The 14,107-nt window shown below is 44.6% G+C and overlaps 2 protein-coding genes and 1 pseudogene across 2 annotated transcripts; all 3 read left to right on the top strand.

Annotated features, from left to right (window-relative positions):
• Positions 1-1,317: 1,317 nt before the first annotated feature.
• LOC124646774 lies at positions 1,318-4,948 on the top strand (annotated as a pseudogene).
• Positions 4,949-7,551: 2,603 nt separating this feature from the next.
• On the top strand, positions 7,552-11,505 carry LOC124691873 (carbon catabolite repressor protein 4 homolog 3-like). The gene is made up of 13 exons (XM_047225475.1): positions 7,552-7,789; positions 8,176-8,339; positions 8,417-8,482; positions 8,555-8,607; positions 8,699-8,780; positions 9,398-9,478; positions 9,703-9,795; positions 10,048-10,080; positions 10,181-10,260; positions 10,348-10,444; positions 10,522-10,607; positions 10,678-10,762; positions 10,961-11,505. Exons 1-13 carry the CDS (start codon positions 7,552-7,554, stop codon positions 11,153-11,155), a joined length of 1,353 nt encoding a protein of 450 aa, XP_047081431.1. The 3' UTR covers positions 11,156-11,505.
• Positions 11,506-12,000: 495 nt separating this feature from the next.
• Positions 12,001-13,069, top strand: LOC124690943 (protein CURVATURE THYLAKOID 1A, chloroplastic-like). Its single transcript, XM_047224546.1, has 5 exons — positions 12,001-12,209; positions 12,286-12,377; positions 12,468-12,575; positions 12,662-12,733; positions 12,834-13,069. The coding sequence occupies exons 1-5, from the start codon at positions 12,083-12,085 to the stop codon at positions 12,897-12,899; spliced, it is 465 nt and encodes a 154-aa protein (XP_047080502.1). The 5' UTR covers positions 12,001-12,082; the 3' UTR covers positions 12,900-13,069.
• Positions 13,070-14,107: the final 1,038 nt, after the last annotated feature.

Below are 14,107 nucleotides of genomic sequence, written 5' to 3'. Positions count from 1 at the left end.
AATGGCCTAATGTAAAACTAGGTGAATCAACCTATATGATGATAAGAGTATTTCAAGCACGAAAGTTATCACAATGTAAACAATAATAGCTACTAAGATCTTGGGTAGAGATACTTAGCCGTGTTGGAGACGATGATATAACCCGATGTTCACTTCCATAGGGGGTTACATTTTTTTGGAGAGGCGTGCAATACCATTAAAGACTCTCAAACGCCACAAAGGCCAACATTCTTCTCTTTGGGCCTCTTCTGAGAAGAAGGAACCCAATAACCAATGATAGATCTTGAGCTGGCCTCCAAATTCTCACAAACTTTTTATGAAGCAATTTCACATGCCCAATGCTTCAGGGCTACTCTAGCCTACTAGGCTTTTCCACGAAGGCAAGAGTAACACGATATCTTGATTAATTGAAGGGGGTTGAGAGGGGAGGAGGGATACGAGATCTCAAGATTTGGTGTTGCAGTATGATTATATGATACATGTACCTGGTTGACAAAACCTCAAATCACCCCCCCCCCCCCCCCCCCCCCCCCCCCCACACACACACACACAAAGTCACATGAAAATCAGCATTATCTAAGTTTGATCATATTCGTAGATAAAAATATGAATACCTAGATAAAAATATGAATATTTACAATATCGATATCTATCATAATATATATTTTTCCAGTGTATTTGCTGAATTTTAATTAATGATAGTTTTTGTATACGTCTGGTCAAACTTCACAAGTTTGGGTTTTCAATCCCAAGTGTCTCCTCACACTTTTGCCATGCTGACGTACTTAGTCAACGAAGAACTGAAGTTACAATATTAGCAATCCCCAGCCTAGGACCAAACAACAATGGCTACTACTAGCCTAGTACTAGTCTACCACCTCTACTACCATCGCCGTCGCAACTACAGTCACGCGACCCTCAGTTCAAGATGGTCGCAGGCTTTTACCGGTCTTTCCCACTCTCTCTCTCTCTCTACTCACTTCTCTCTCTACTCACTGCCTCCAATCTACGCATGTGCTCGATCGGGGGGCACCCTGCGCACACGCAAACAAGCTCCAATACAAAAGCTTACACCATGGCTCAGCCTGCCAAGCCATCTCGACTGACTGACTGATTGATTGATTGATTGATTCCTGATATTTGATGGATATTTTGATGGAGGGACGGATATCTGAATCCTTCTGACATGCACCAATTTGACACGCTCTCCTCCTGATCATCACCTCGTTTCATTTCTTGTCCTGAATCCGGTCCTATCTTCTTCCTTGAACTCTAGCTCGCACGGCCTCCTCCTGGTCCTGCCATTATAAGCGGCAAATGCAAGTGCAGAACGCCACGCTCCCGGTGCTAGCTTCTGTTTCGGGTTCAAGCTGTGCCGGCGGTGAGTGACGGCACCGTGGTCCTCGTCGCCGGCGGCGGCTCTGTCTCCTAGCTCCAATGCATCGTCACCCTGGGCCTTTCCACGTCTTCAGGTAAACACACACGAGTACACTACAGTAGTAGAGAAAGCGATTGCTGGTGTCTCCTAGCGCAAGCTTATACTATTCCCAGTGGCAAGCTGTGTCTGGCTTGTCCCTTGCTCTCTAGTGCAGCGAGCTCCTGTCTTCTCCTCTGGACCGGCTCGACTAGCTCGCTAACCTTTGTCGCCTTTGCCTCGTGCGTCTGCAGGGCGGAGGAGCGTGGTGGTGCTGGTGGTGGCACGGCTGGATTCCACCACCGCATCGGAGATGGCGCCGCGCAGTTCCCTCCCGAGCTCTACCACCACCACCACCACCCTCGCAGTAACTCCTGCATTCCGAGAACTATTCACTCTGTTCCCTTGGATCTTTGCGCGCGCGCGTCACTCTGATGCGTTTTTTGTTTGGTGTGGGGTGTGAAGGCCCCAACCCCAGCTCCAAGTCCTCCAGCAACGTCACGCTCGCCACCTTCGTCCCGCAGCCGCTCCTTGCCGATGCGGGGCAGCAGCATGGAGTAGCGGCGACGCTGGGCATGGCGGCGCCGGGGCTGGCGGCGACGGAGGCCGGCCGGTTCTTCCTGCCGAGAGGTGCGGCGCAGCAGCAGCAGCAGCTCGAGAACTGGGGCGACTCCGTGTCCGGCGTCGTCGTCACCAGCCCGCTCACCGAGACCTCCACGGACCTCGACGACAGCGGCGACATGCGCCACCGCGCTTCGATGGTTGGTGCCCGGCCAGTCCTTGCTCCGCTTTCTTACTCTTGGTTAACTCGTCGTATAATGCAGTTCCGTGCTGTCCCGTGTTGGCAGGGTGGTGGCGACGGCGACGGCGACGGCGACGGCGCTGGGCAGCCAAGGTTGGGCTGCGTGGATTCCTCGGACAGAAGAGGGGACCAAAAGGTGATTGCAGAAACCGGCGCCATGAAACCTGATCGTGTAGGTGCCAAACTATGGCTGGATTTGGTGCGTATGATCATGCCTGACATGTGCTGAGCACGGTGCGTTCCTCTGTGATTTGCAGATGTCTCGGAGGCTTGCGCAGAACCGCGAGGCGGCCCGGAAGAGCCGGGTCAAGAAGAAGGTGGTTATTTTGCGGTCGATTTGTTTGCTTTCTTTTTCTTGGGAAAAATATGGGGAGTTGGGGATGGATTGAGCTATAGATTTGTTTACCACTAGACATTTTTATCAGACAACAATTACATGGACATCTCTACTTGCCTGTGACATTTTAACCAAACAAGTAGCAACCCTTCTTTGGTAGTCATGGGGGGCATGCCATTGAATCCTGTGAGTTTTTCTTCATTCAGGGCACATTTGATTCATACGATAGGAAAATCATAGGAATAAAAAACATAAGATTAGGATGTCATGCCTAGTTAAATTCTATAGGAAGATGAGTTTTTTCTCATTGTGTGAAAGGAATTTCCACGAGGCATGACCTCATGTTTTTTTTCCTATAAGATTTTTTGCACTACAAGTTTTTTATAGGATTATTTTCTATAGGATATGTTCCTATGAACCAAACAACTAGTGTAGAAAAAAAAATCTCACCAGATCTAAATCCTACACAATTCCTATACAAATCCTATGAATCAAAGGAAACCTCAGTGTTTACTAGTCTGCCTTACTGTCTACTCCATCGGTTACGTATTACTCTGCATGGAAGGTTTGATAAAAGTCAAGATTTGTAATCTTTGAGACTTTGACCAACTGTCCAAGATAATATATCAATATATTCATAATCAAATGTAAATGATATGATAATACATTGCATACCATATAATTATATTATTTTTATTTTCTAAATAACAATATATTTTTACATTTACATGCCGAGTAAAACAGGGGGAGTACTGCACATAAGCATTATATTTCAAGCTGCTGACTACTGTTCAATTAGCAAGGCAGAGGGTGATTCTGCACTTATTTGTATGTATGGTCAACGTGGGGATCTCCAATTGCATTATGATTTTAAATTTGCTGTACCTATCATAATATTCTTTTTATTTGGAGAAAGCTATCATCTCATACTGAATCTTCCTCTCATTAGTACAGTATCTGTGATAAACTGAAAACATCAGGAGTAATGTAGTTTTCCATATGATGTGATTTTATTGCTGATCGTAAACTTCATAAAATGTCCAGTTGGAGGGTTTTTTTAATCTTCATAAACATGGGGACACGGCTTTTCTTATCTGCAGGCTTACCTTCAGCAGTTGGAAAGCAGCCGATCCAAGTTGGAGCAACTGGAGCAAGAGCTTCAGAGGGCAAGGCAGCAGGTAAACTCTTCAGCTTCAGTACGAATTGCAAACCCCGATTTGGGGTGCGTAGTTATTGATTGAATGGCTGATGATCGTGTATGTGGTGCAGGGAATGTTTATCGCGGGTGGAAGCTCCGGTGATCACTCAAGTGGGGGTAATGATATTTCTAGTGCTCACTTTTTAATTACATCATGGCATCTACACAATATCATAACTTTTTCCAACAGTTGCAGGGCAGTTCACTTTTGGTTTGAAACCATTCAACTAGCATGCAGTAATACATTGTCGATTTCAAAGTAGTTTGGTGCAAATTGTTAGTTTTCATTCTGCTGAAAAAGAATTTACTGTTCTTTCAGGTGCCTTGGCATTCGATTTGGAGTACGCACGATGGCTAGACGACCACCAACGCCACATCAACAACCTCAGGGTGGCCGTGGTCACAAACATGAGCGACGAGGAACTGCGTATCCTTGTCGAATCCGTGATACTGCACTACGACGATCTCTTCAAGCTGAAGAGCTTCGCGACCAAGTCCGACGTGTTCCACGTCATGTCGGGCATGTGGATGAGCCCCGCTGAGCGGTTCTTCATGTGGCTCGGGGGGTTTCGCTCGTCGGAACTCCTCAAGGTATTGTTGTTATAGTCAGTAACCTTTGCAGCTGGATTATGAATCACAGAAAACTTCTCTGCACATTATTTTGTCTGAAGTCAGCATTATCCTTACTCCTGATATTCAAATGTTCAGGTTCTTGCGAGCCAGCTTGAGCCCCTGACGGATCAGCAGCTGATGGGCATCTGCAGTCTGCAACAATCGTCGCAGCAGGCCGAAGATGCGCTGTCGCAGGGGATGGAGGCCCTGCAGCAGGGGCTAGCCGAGACCCTGGCCGCCGCTGCAGGGGTCGGGCCCCTTGCCACCGGCGCCGACAACGTGACCAACTACATGGGCCAGATGGCCATCGCCATGGGGAAGCTGAGCACGCTCGAGAACTTCCTCCGTCAGGTGCGTACAACAACACCGTACTGAAAATGAGTCTTTGCATTGTTCGTTCGTTGCCTGATGATCGACCGTCTTGGTGTGCGCCGGCAGGGCGACCTGCTGAGGCAGCAGACGCTGCAGCAGCTACACCGGATCCTGACGACCCGGCAGGCGGCGCGCGCGCTGCTCGTCATCAGCGACTACTTCTCCCGGCTCCGGGCGTTGAGCTCCCTATGGCTGGCGCGGCCGAGGGAATGACTGACTAGCATGGGGTCGCCGGCGTTCAACCAGCTCATGGGCAGAATGGTTGTATCCCAAGGACATTTTGACTAGTACCGATTAACTCCTGGATTCAGCTGAGTGCCATGACGATTCTTTGTTCTCCGGTGATTCAACCAGCTTTGTAGCATAGCATGGGCGCATGGCTGGCTTGGCTGCTGCTAAGTATGAGTGTACAACTAGTAGTGTAACCGTGCGTAACAAGTGAAAATGTCTTAACTTAATCCATCCAAAACGGAGTCTTAGTACTCCCTCCGTCCCCCCAAAAGGAAGAATGTGACTGAAAAAAAATGTCTCATGTTATCTAAATTTGAAGATATTCAACCACAACTAGCCGAATGCCCATGCCTTCTTACTGCCAACCAAAAAGTGCAACATCGGCGAGATCAGGCCATACGTGGATTGACATACGAGCGAGGGACGTGCCTATATGTCACAAGAGAAAGATCTACAAAAGAACATGGACTAAGGAGTTTTAACATGGAAAAATACCTCCAAAGAGAAGGGAAAAAATTACGCTCCCGATGACAAGTCTCGCTCTCTCATCAGTAGGTAGCCTTTGTATGAATTTGGATGACAATATAGTTAATATTTAGCAAGGTGTCATCGAATGTCACTTGCAAGTTGCAACCCATGTTACTTATGATTAGTACAAATCACGAAGCAATCTAACCATGCTTTGTATTTTTCTTAGTTGTAACCAATGTGTAAGTAGTAAATCTTTGTTGTAACTCCACGTGCAACTTACAACATTGCCAAAGAGAGTTTCCAAGTTTTTGTTAAAAATCATTTTCATTTTCTAAATGTTAAAAATGGGTTTTTTGGTGGATCAAACATAAACAATATGGTGCAAAATGACGTCACTCAATTAACACTATTTGTATGCATAACACCCACATATTATGAATTTCTAAGCTTTCTATCCACACTCACACATTTAAAAATTATGTCAATTTTCAACGCCCAAAATTTTGCTCAAAGAATGGGTGTCTCATGTAGGTGCAAATGACAAAAGGTGTTTGAAATAAAAATTATGTGTTGCACCAAGAATGATTTTAAGCATAATGGCTCCACTTTTGCACGGAGGTATATATTTCCCTTTCAAATAGCATTGCAGTGAGTTTCAAATGTGTGTATAAAAAAATAATTTTCCATTTTCTAAGTTCAAAAAATGGGTTTTTAGTGACGTATAAATAATACTCCCTCCGTTTCAATCTATAATGCCTATAGATTTTCTGCACGGTAATTAGCGCAAGTCATTTTTTAACACAAAACCCCCTTATTTTTAGTCTATAATGCCTATAGGAGGTTGTACCGTAAATCAGTTCCCAGATTTTATGCACGGGATCAGATCGGTTTCCTTATTTTCTGCTATTCAGCTGATCGGTTGAAGGGGTTCTTTACAAATAAACGCAGATCTACTCTTATATTATGAAACAAATGCAGAAAATCTATATGCATTATAGATTGAAACAGAGGGAGTATAGTGCAAAATGGTACCATTCCAATCTAAAAAAAAACTAAACCATATTTTATGGATAACACACAAATATTATGAATTTGCAGGCTTTCTATCTATGTTCATCCATTTAAATGATTTTATGCTGATTTCGGTTGCACACAGGTTTACTAAAAAATGTGATGTAGAAGGTAATCACAAATGATTTTGAAATAAAAAAATGTGTGCGATGCCAGAAAATTGTGTTCATTAAAGTACACGGAGGTATATATGCACAAATTTTTACAAGCTTTAAGACTTTCTATAGCTTTTCAAATATTTATTTATTTTGACGAATATTATTTGGAATATTTAACCAAAGGGCACAATTACAAAGGACACATCCATATGTAGTAGAGTTGTCCGCATATTTACATATATAACACCGAAAAACCTAAAAATACATGAAATACCCCCAACAAAATCTTCTTCCGCTAAATTTGTCAGTTCTCGACACTTTGTCAGGTTGCCATCCAATCGTTCAAAAAGAGGGCTAAGGCAGATGTGAACAACATGCATACAAGGAAAAAATGCCACCGACAAAGACCAACATGCCAACAATCAGAGCAACACCACACAAAGCCAGAGCACAAGCCTCAAAACGACACATACCCACTGACTCCTCGACGCTGCCAATCACATCACCAAGTTAGGGTTGAAGTTAGGGTAACATTATTCAGTAGAGCGTTGTCACCTCCATCTGAATAACGCCATCATGACACCCCAAAACACTATTAGGGATGTAGTGCCGAGCGTCCCATCATCTCCTCCCGATGGAGCAGCGAGGATCCATCGCTTGCTGGCCGAGACAGAGGAAGTGAGGTGGCTAGGGTTAGGAGGAGAGGCAGCAGCAGATATATCTCATTATATATATATATATAATATAATTACTATTTTCGTGGACTGAATTTATGAGAAAACAACCTAGTTTGGCAGCGCATTTGAGCCGTCCGATTCAGATCCTGTGGCCATGAATATATATATATACACTAACCCCAAAATGAGTTCCGAACCCGTCTAATCCCGTTCCCCTCTCTCCAACCTGACCCACCCAACGCCGGCCCACCGCCACAGCCTCGCCGCAATGGCCTACAACACCTCGCGCGCGCGCCTCTCGCCGCCGGCTAGCCCCGCTGCCCCGCGCCCCAGGAAGCGCGGGCGCTCTCCCTCTGCAGCAGTGTGGTGCGCGTCCTCCGATTACGTCGCTCCGTTCGAGCCCCGCCGCCGCTGGCAGAACCCCGCCTGGCATGGCCGCGCGCCACAGACCCGGGTGCCCTCCAGGCAGTGGATCGTCGCGGACGAGGCCTCGACCTCGGGCGGAGGTATCCTGTTAGCCACATAGTTTGTTGAGGAGAATAGTTGGTTACCTTGTTCATGTATAGGTTGAGTAAACATTGTCAGATTTGCATTACTTCTTGTTAGTGTTGTTAGCCTGGAAAGCAATAAACTAGGTAACCCAGTTAGTTAGTGGAACTAGTTTGCTAAAATAGAATTTAGTGAAAGTAAAGTAATTCTACCCAGCTATTGCAATTTTTCCACAAAGATGTGATATTTGTTTCCTTCTGTTACCAAGTTCCATCAGTTTAGGTTTCTGATCTGGAATTATATTTCTTGTTACAAAGTTGTACCGGATTGTGTGGAATTGTGTTGCTGAGATGGATGGTATTCTAGCACCGTTAGTTTTCGTACTCATGCTTTATTTTGGTAGATGCATGCACTATCATGTCATACAACATCTTGGCGGATACCCATGCGGGGAATCATCCGGAACTTTACTTGCACGTCCCATGGGACGCAATGAGGTGGGATTCAAGGAGAAGGCTTATTCTCCGTGAAATTGGGCAGTGGGACTCTGATTTAGTGTGCCTCCAGGCAAGAACTCAACCTGCATATTTGTGACGCCATCCTTTCACTGTCTACTCTGTAACACTTTGTGATTTGCCCAACAGGAGGTGGATAAACTCCGGGGAATCTCTGAAGACATGCAGAAAAGAGGGTATAAATGTAGCTTCAAGGTATAGCTCTATAACACTTCTCTTTGAAAGTACCGTGTTTCAATCCTTAGGCAAGTCTCTTGCCATCTTTAGCGGCGCACTTGGGATGCGGAAGATGGATGTGCTACTTTTTGGAAATCAGGACGGTAAGGCTAATGTTCCACCTTCTCCTCCCTTGTTATTTCCACGCATTTGTACGGAGTGTATTTTCATCTTTTTCTTTCTTTTGAAATGTAGGTTACGTCTGCTTGAGGAAGATAGTATTGAATTTAGTGAATTCAATCTGTGGAATAATGTTGCTCAAATACTAGTTTTCGAGGTACTTGGATTTACATCAAAGAACCACTTAGTTCAGTCAATTAACTAAGTAAGGAGTAATTTCACATTCATCCTGGTTAGACTTAGCACATAATTGCCAGGGTTCTTCTTCTAGTAATGCTTGCCCTATTTTTTTTTTTTTAACACAATGCTTGCCCTATTTGTTATGGTCCTGAGACCCAAAGGATGGGTAGAAGTAGCAGGAAATAGAGAAGGAAGGGAGTCTGGACACCTTTTTCATTGTTTGATTCTTTTTTTGTTTAATGCTTTTCTGTCCAACCCTTGATGAAACTTCCTTATATACGATATCGATTTCATCTTTTCGTAATGAGTTAAATAGCTCTGTCCAGCAGCATGTCTTATCTAGCAACATGTACCATGTATTATTACAGATTCAGCATTGCCTCATGAGTTTCTTTACATAGTATAAATATAAGTAGGTGCCGAACTACATGTTATGCTGAATCTTGTATTTCCGAAACTGTTTCCCTGTTACATCATTTGTATAATCTTTTCTTCTCATTCAGTCTATCGATCTACAGTCAAGTGGTCAATGTCTTGGATGTTGGTAGAATGGCTTTATTAATTTTGTTTTTTCCTTACCTGTTTCCTTTTCAGCTTAGCGGAAGCCAAAAGTTTGTGCTCGGGAATATCCATGTTTTGTTTAGTCCAAAGCGTGGAGATATAAAACTGGGTCAGGTATATGTTCAGCTAAAGTCAACATCATTTGTTTCCTGCGTATCTCATATCATTTATAATTCTTTTGTCATGACAAGATGTTCTGCATAATCCTCATTACCTGATATGAACCTAGTGCAAAGTTTGAAATGACTGTCTACTACTTCAAATTTGGCAGATGTTTCTTTTACCCCTTCCAACTTTACCCAGTTATAAGTGTCCACTCATAATTCTCCTTCCTCCAGATTCGCATGCTACTGGAGAAGGCAAATGCTCTTGCTGAAAAATGGGATGGAATTCCTATTGTGCTTGCTGGGGATTTTAACTGCACACCTGATGTATGTTTTAATTTCTCCCATGCATATCTCACCTTAAATTTCTCAGATGAAGATTATTACTTCCAGAAAGTGTTTGCTTCGTGGAAACGACATGTAAACATGACTGCTCATTAGTGATAGTGCTTTAGATTGGCTGCAGATTAACTTGTTAATGAGTTTTAAAATCTTTTTAAGGAATGTGGTATCCCGTGATTTAGTGCTGACATTTTTCTTTCATTGGTTCGACTTTTTCTTATTTTTCCCTCCGACCAGAGTGCCCTCTACAAGTTCTTGTCGACAATGAAGGTGAAAGAATGCATTAGATATTTTTTAGATACCCCCAAAGTGATAGTGAACTATGGTTATTATAGAATTGACTACAATGTGTTACTTTTTGTGTCACCAGCTGGACATTTCTTTGCATGATAGAAGGCAGTTGTCTGGAGGACTTGATAACTCTGAATTTGGTTTCTACGAGCTTTCTAGGTCAAAAGTCGTTCATCTCAAATCTTAGGTTACCTAGCACATCTCTTTGTTTAAGACTTGTTACTACCTTCCTTTACTCAAGTACAGATGGAGTGCCGCAGAAGTGAGAAATGCGACAGGATACTCAAATGGCATGGTCGCTAGACATCCATTGAAGCTCTCTAGTTCTTATGCCATATTAAAGGTAGTATTTTGTAGTGAAAATGGAAGCACTCTTTGACTACTTGACATATATCTGAAGCAAAATGTTGATTATTTTAGGGGAATTCAAGCAATAGAGGTGATCATGGTGAACCTCTAGCAACTTCATTTCACAAGAAGTTTCTTGGCACTGTTGATTATTTGTGGTATGCTTCTCAATACGAGCCTGTATCTTATTGTATGCGTATAAGTTGTGGCTGAGTTTCTTTTTTGAAGGTATACTCGTGGGCTTGAATGCTCCAGAGTTTTGGACACACTACCATTGAGTGCTTTGAGGAGAACGAGGGGACTTCCGACCAGGGTATTTCCTCTTTACATATGCATCATACTAATTAGAAAAAATATTTATGTGAAAAGAGGACTATATGTCTTAAACTTTGGTGATGTCATTGTTTGAGTTTTTGATGCAATTTTCCTGTTTATATATTTTTTGAAATGGATCGGACACACTATTCATATTTAACTGCTAACATTTGATGCCATGCTGAAAATTTGCCAGGAAATGGGCAGTGATCATCTGCCCATTGTTGCTGAATTCGTCTTCACGGAACGGACCCAAGATGATTCTGAGCAAGAAGATGAATCCGAGGAAGAAGATGAATCGGAGCAAGATGATGAATCGGAGCAAGATTATGATTCTGCACAAAAAGCCACCACATCAAAACACATATATTTCTCAGATAGCGACGACTAGGTTGACGCGAGTTAGTTATTGAGTTGGTAGAAAGATTTGAGATGAATGATGACTGAGAACAGGGTGCGCGGGCCGTGAGGAACTGCCGCGCGATGACCATACCAGTCATGATTCAGAATGAGAAATTATCCAGCCAACCACATCCTTGCATGCCGTAGAAGGTGTTCTGCCCAAGCAAGCGGGGTTTTGCTCGAGCAGGCGGTGTTGTGATTCATACAGCAGAGTCTAGCCATGCTGCTGATACGGAGCAATTAGGTGTGGAGTTGGTGATCTGTGTCAGATGTTAGATTGTGAGGTATACAAACATGTCGATCCAGGACAAGAAATGAAAAACAAAGAATAATTATTCTTGTCTTGTGTGTCAACTAAAATATGTCGACACGGTATTCTTATGTTTTAGCGTGCATTCTGTGCATGCTAACTGTCTCGTACACTCTTTACTCTCATTTTATTCGACACTTGATTTCTTGAGGAACTGCTTGTAGACTACCAAACATTGTGCGGAAGAATGGTGCTGACTATATGGCCTTCAAGCAAATACTACATCCTATAATAAACTAGGAACGCTGCAATAGCAAAATTTACAGCAGCATATCCTAGTAGGAATGCTGCAGTAGCAGAATTTACATATGAAGCCGAGTAAGAGAGCACAGATCGACCCTGCATGCTCAGCACCAACCAAACAAATGCATGGTATGGGAGGCAATATGTGGATTTGAAGATAGGGAGGCGGCCAATCAGAGCCTGGCATCCTGCCACGTCGCCGCTCCCAAACACGCACGAGCGACACGACCACGAGAAATCAGAGCGTCCCAGCTCGGCCTACACAACAACCGTTCCAGCGTTCTTTCCGTCACGTAGCTAGCTAGCACAGAAGCAGAGCGAGAGGCCGAGAAGGGATCAGAAGACAGCTCTAGCGATAAGGCAATGGCTGCCACGGCGTACTCCGTGGCGCTCCTCGGCGGAGCACGGCTCCCGGCCACCACCGGCGCCACCCGCTTCACCTCCTCCGCGCTCCTGCCCCGGCGCAACCTCCAGCCGCTCCGCCTCCAAGGTGACTGAACACGATAGAGAGCTGCTTGTTCGTCCAACTTTCTAGTACGTATCTGATTGCTTCGCCGAGCTTGCAGATGCGCCGAGGCCGTCGCTGCTCCGCGTGAAGGCCGCCTCCGACGACACGTCGGCGAGCGGCGACGAGATCATCGAGGACCTCAAGGGCAAGGTTCGTGCCGACTACCTGTATATATGCGTCGCTGTACAATGTGTCAATTGTGCCCGTCCTAACCCGTTCTCTTCTGCTTTGTGACCACAGTGGGAGGCGATTGAGGACAAGCCCACCTTCCTCCTCTACAGCGGCGGCGCCGTCGTCGCGCTCTGGCTCACCACCGTCGTCGTCGGCGCAATCAACTCCGTGCCGCTGGTACGTGCCCACTATCGAAACTGTTCACGTCTTACGATTCTGCGCTTCCTACCCTGAACTGCCTGCTGTGTGTTCCATCTGCGCAGCTCCCCAAGCTCCTGGAGCTCGTTGGGCTCGGCTACACCGGCTGGTTCGTCTACCGCTACCTCCTCTTCAAGGTAACAAACAATGCTAGCAGACTCACCCGTGCCTCTGTGCCTTTGACTTCAGCTGGCCAATTCGACTGATATCTTACATGCACTTTCTTGGTGATTGCAGGAAAGCAGGAAAGAGCTGGCCACCGACATCGAGTCCTTGAAGAAGAAGATCGCTGGAACAGAGTAATAAACCTGTCGAGTTCTCTGGAACGTTTTGGGTGGTTGTTTCGGTGTATCCGGCCATGTAATGGAAGAACACACCTACTTGCTTAGAGTGCTTGCCCACTGCTTTTGTACGTGTGTTACATATATATCTGTATGCAAGAAAAGCTCTGGTATCGTGTGTGCGGAGATTAATTGGTTTTGTTTGCCTTGTATTTGTTGCCATGTAAACGTGCTCATGTGAAAAGCTGTGATCCATCGGATCAACTTTACATTCGTACTACGCAGGTATTCGGGCTTCGCCGCGCCGACTGTATGGCGTTGTTGCAGGTAGGATTCAGAAAAAATAGAAAACAGATACATATTGCGGTGACTGAGAAATGTCAATTATGGCAAAGTTCATAATGCAGTGTTCGCTCTTTTCTTGAATATAAGATGTCCTATCAGTTCAATTTAAACTGCTAGAACTTCTTCTATTTAGGAACATATGTGGAAACTGTTATGTATATCTATGGCATAAGCAAAGTAGCAGAAAAAGGAAGCCATCTATGTACTCACTTCGGAAAAGCAATTACAAGGACATTTTGTGCTGTCAAGGCGTGCATGACAGCTAAGAAAATGATCGTCGGAATATTTAATAATTAGGAAAAATGTTTGCTGCACACATGCAAAAACATAATTCCAATGACCAGGCAAACAAGAAAATGGATTTCCGAATCCTGATACAAGTACACCGCTGCTACAACTCATCTACCTTGGTGGAGGCATTTGTTTTGAGAGCGGGGACTAGTCTGTAATTCAGGTGTTGTCTTGGCGGTGGATGTATTGCTGTTGTTAGTGCCTGAGATATCTGTAGTGGACTTTTATTTCTTAGTTTTCTTTTCTTGTTTTTGGCTGTGTGCATCCGTAGTGCCATTAGGGTGGTGCGTTGTTGCAGAGGCTGGGTGTAATTGGTATCTTCTTGATATTAATATATTCCCTTTATCGAAAAAAACTCATCTACTTCAGATGCTGTCTTGGCTGTGGAAGAAGAACATGTAGCTTTGTCATCTGAAAGACTTCAAATCTGCGAGAACCTTCTTCGCTGAAGAGTCTGAGGATCCAGCCTCCCTGGTATCCATTATGCTCGATCTCCGTGTCATGATTTTCTTGATCTCCTCCTCCTTCTTGTCGACGAACTGCATCAGTTCTTTGACGCTGGCAAGGCGCGTCGGCTTTGGCTTCGTCGGCTGT

This window comes from Lolium rigidum, chromosome 1 (genome assembly GCF_022539505.1).
Source record: "Lolium rigidum isolate FL_2022 chromosome 1, APGP_CSIRO_Lrig_0.1, whole genome shotgun sequence".
NCBI lineage: Eukaryota > Viridiplantae > Streptophyta > Magnoliopsida > Poales > Poaceae > Lolium > Lolium rigidum.
The sequence above is the reverse complement of the archived record's forward strand: the minus strand, read 5'-3'. Positions and strand labels throughout refer to the sequence as shown.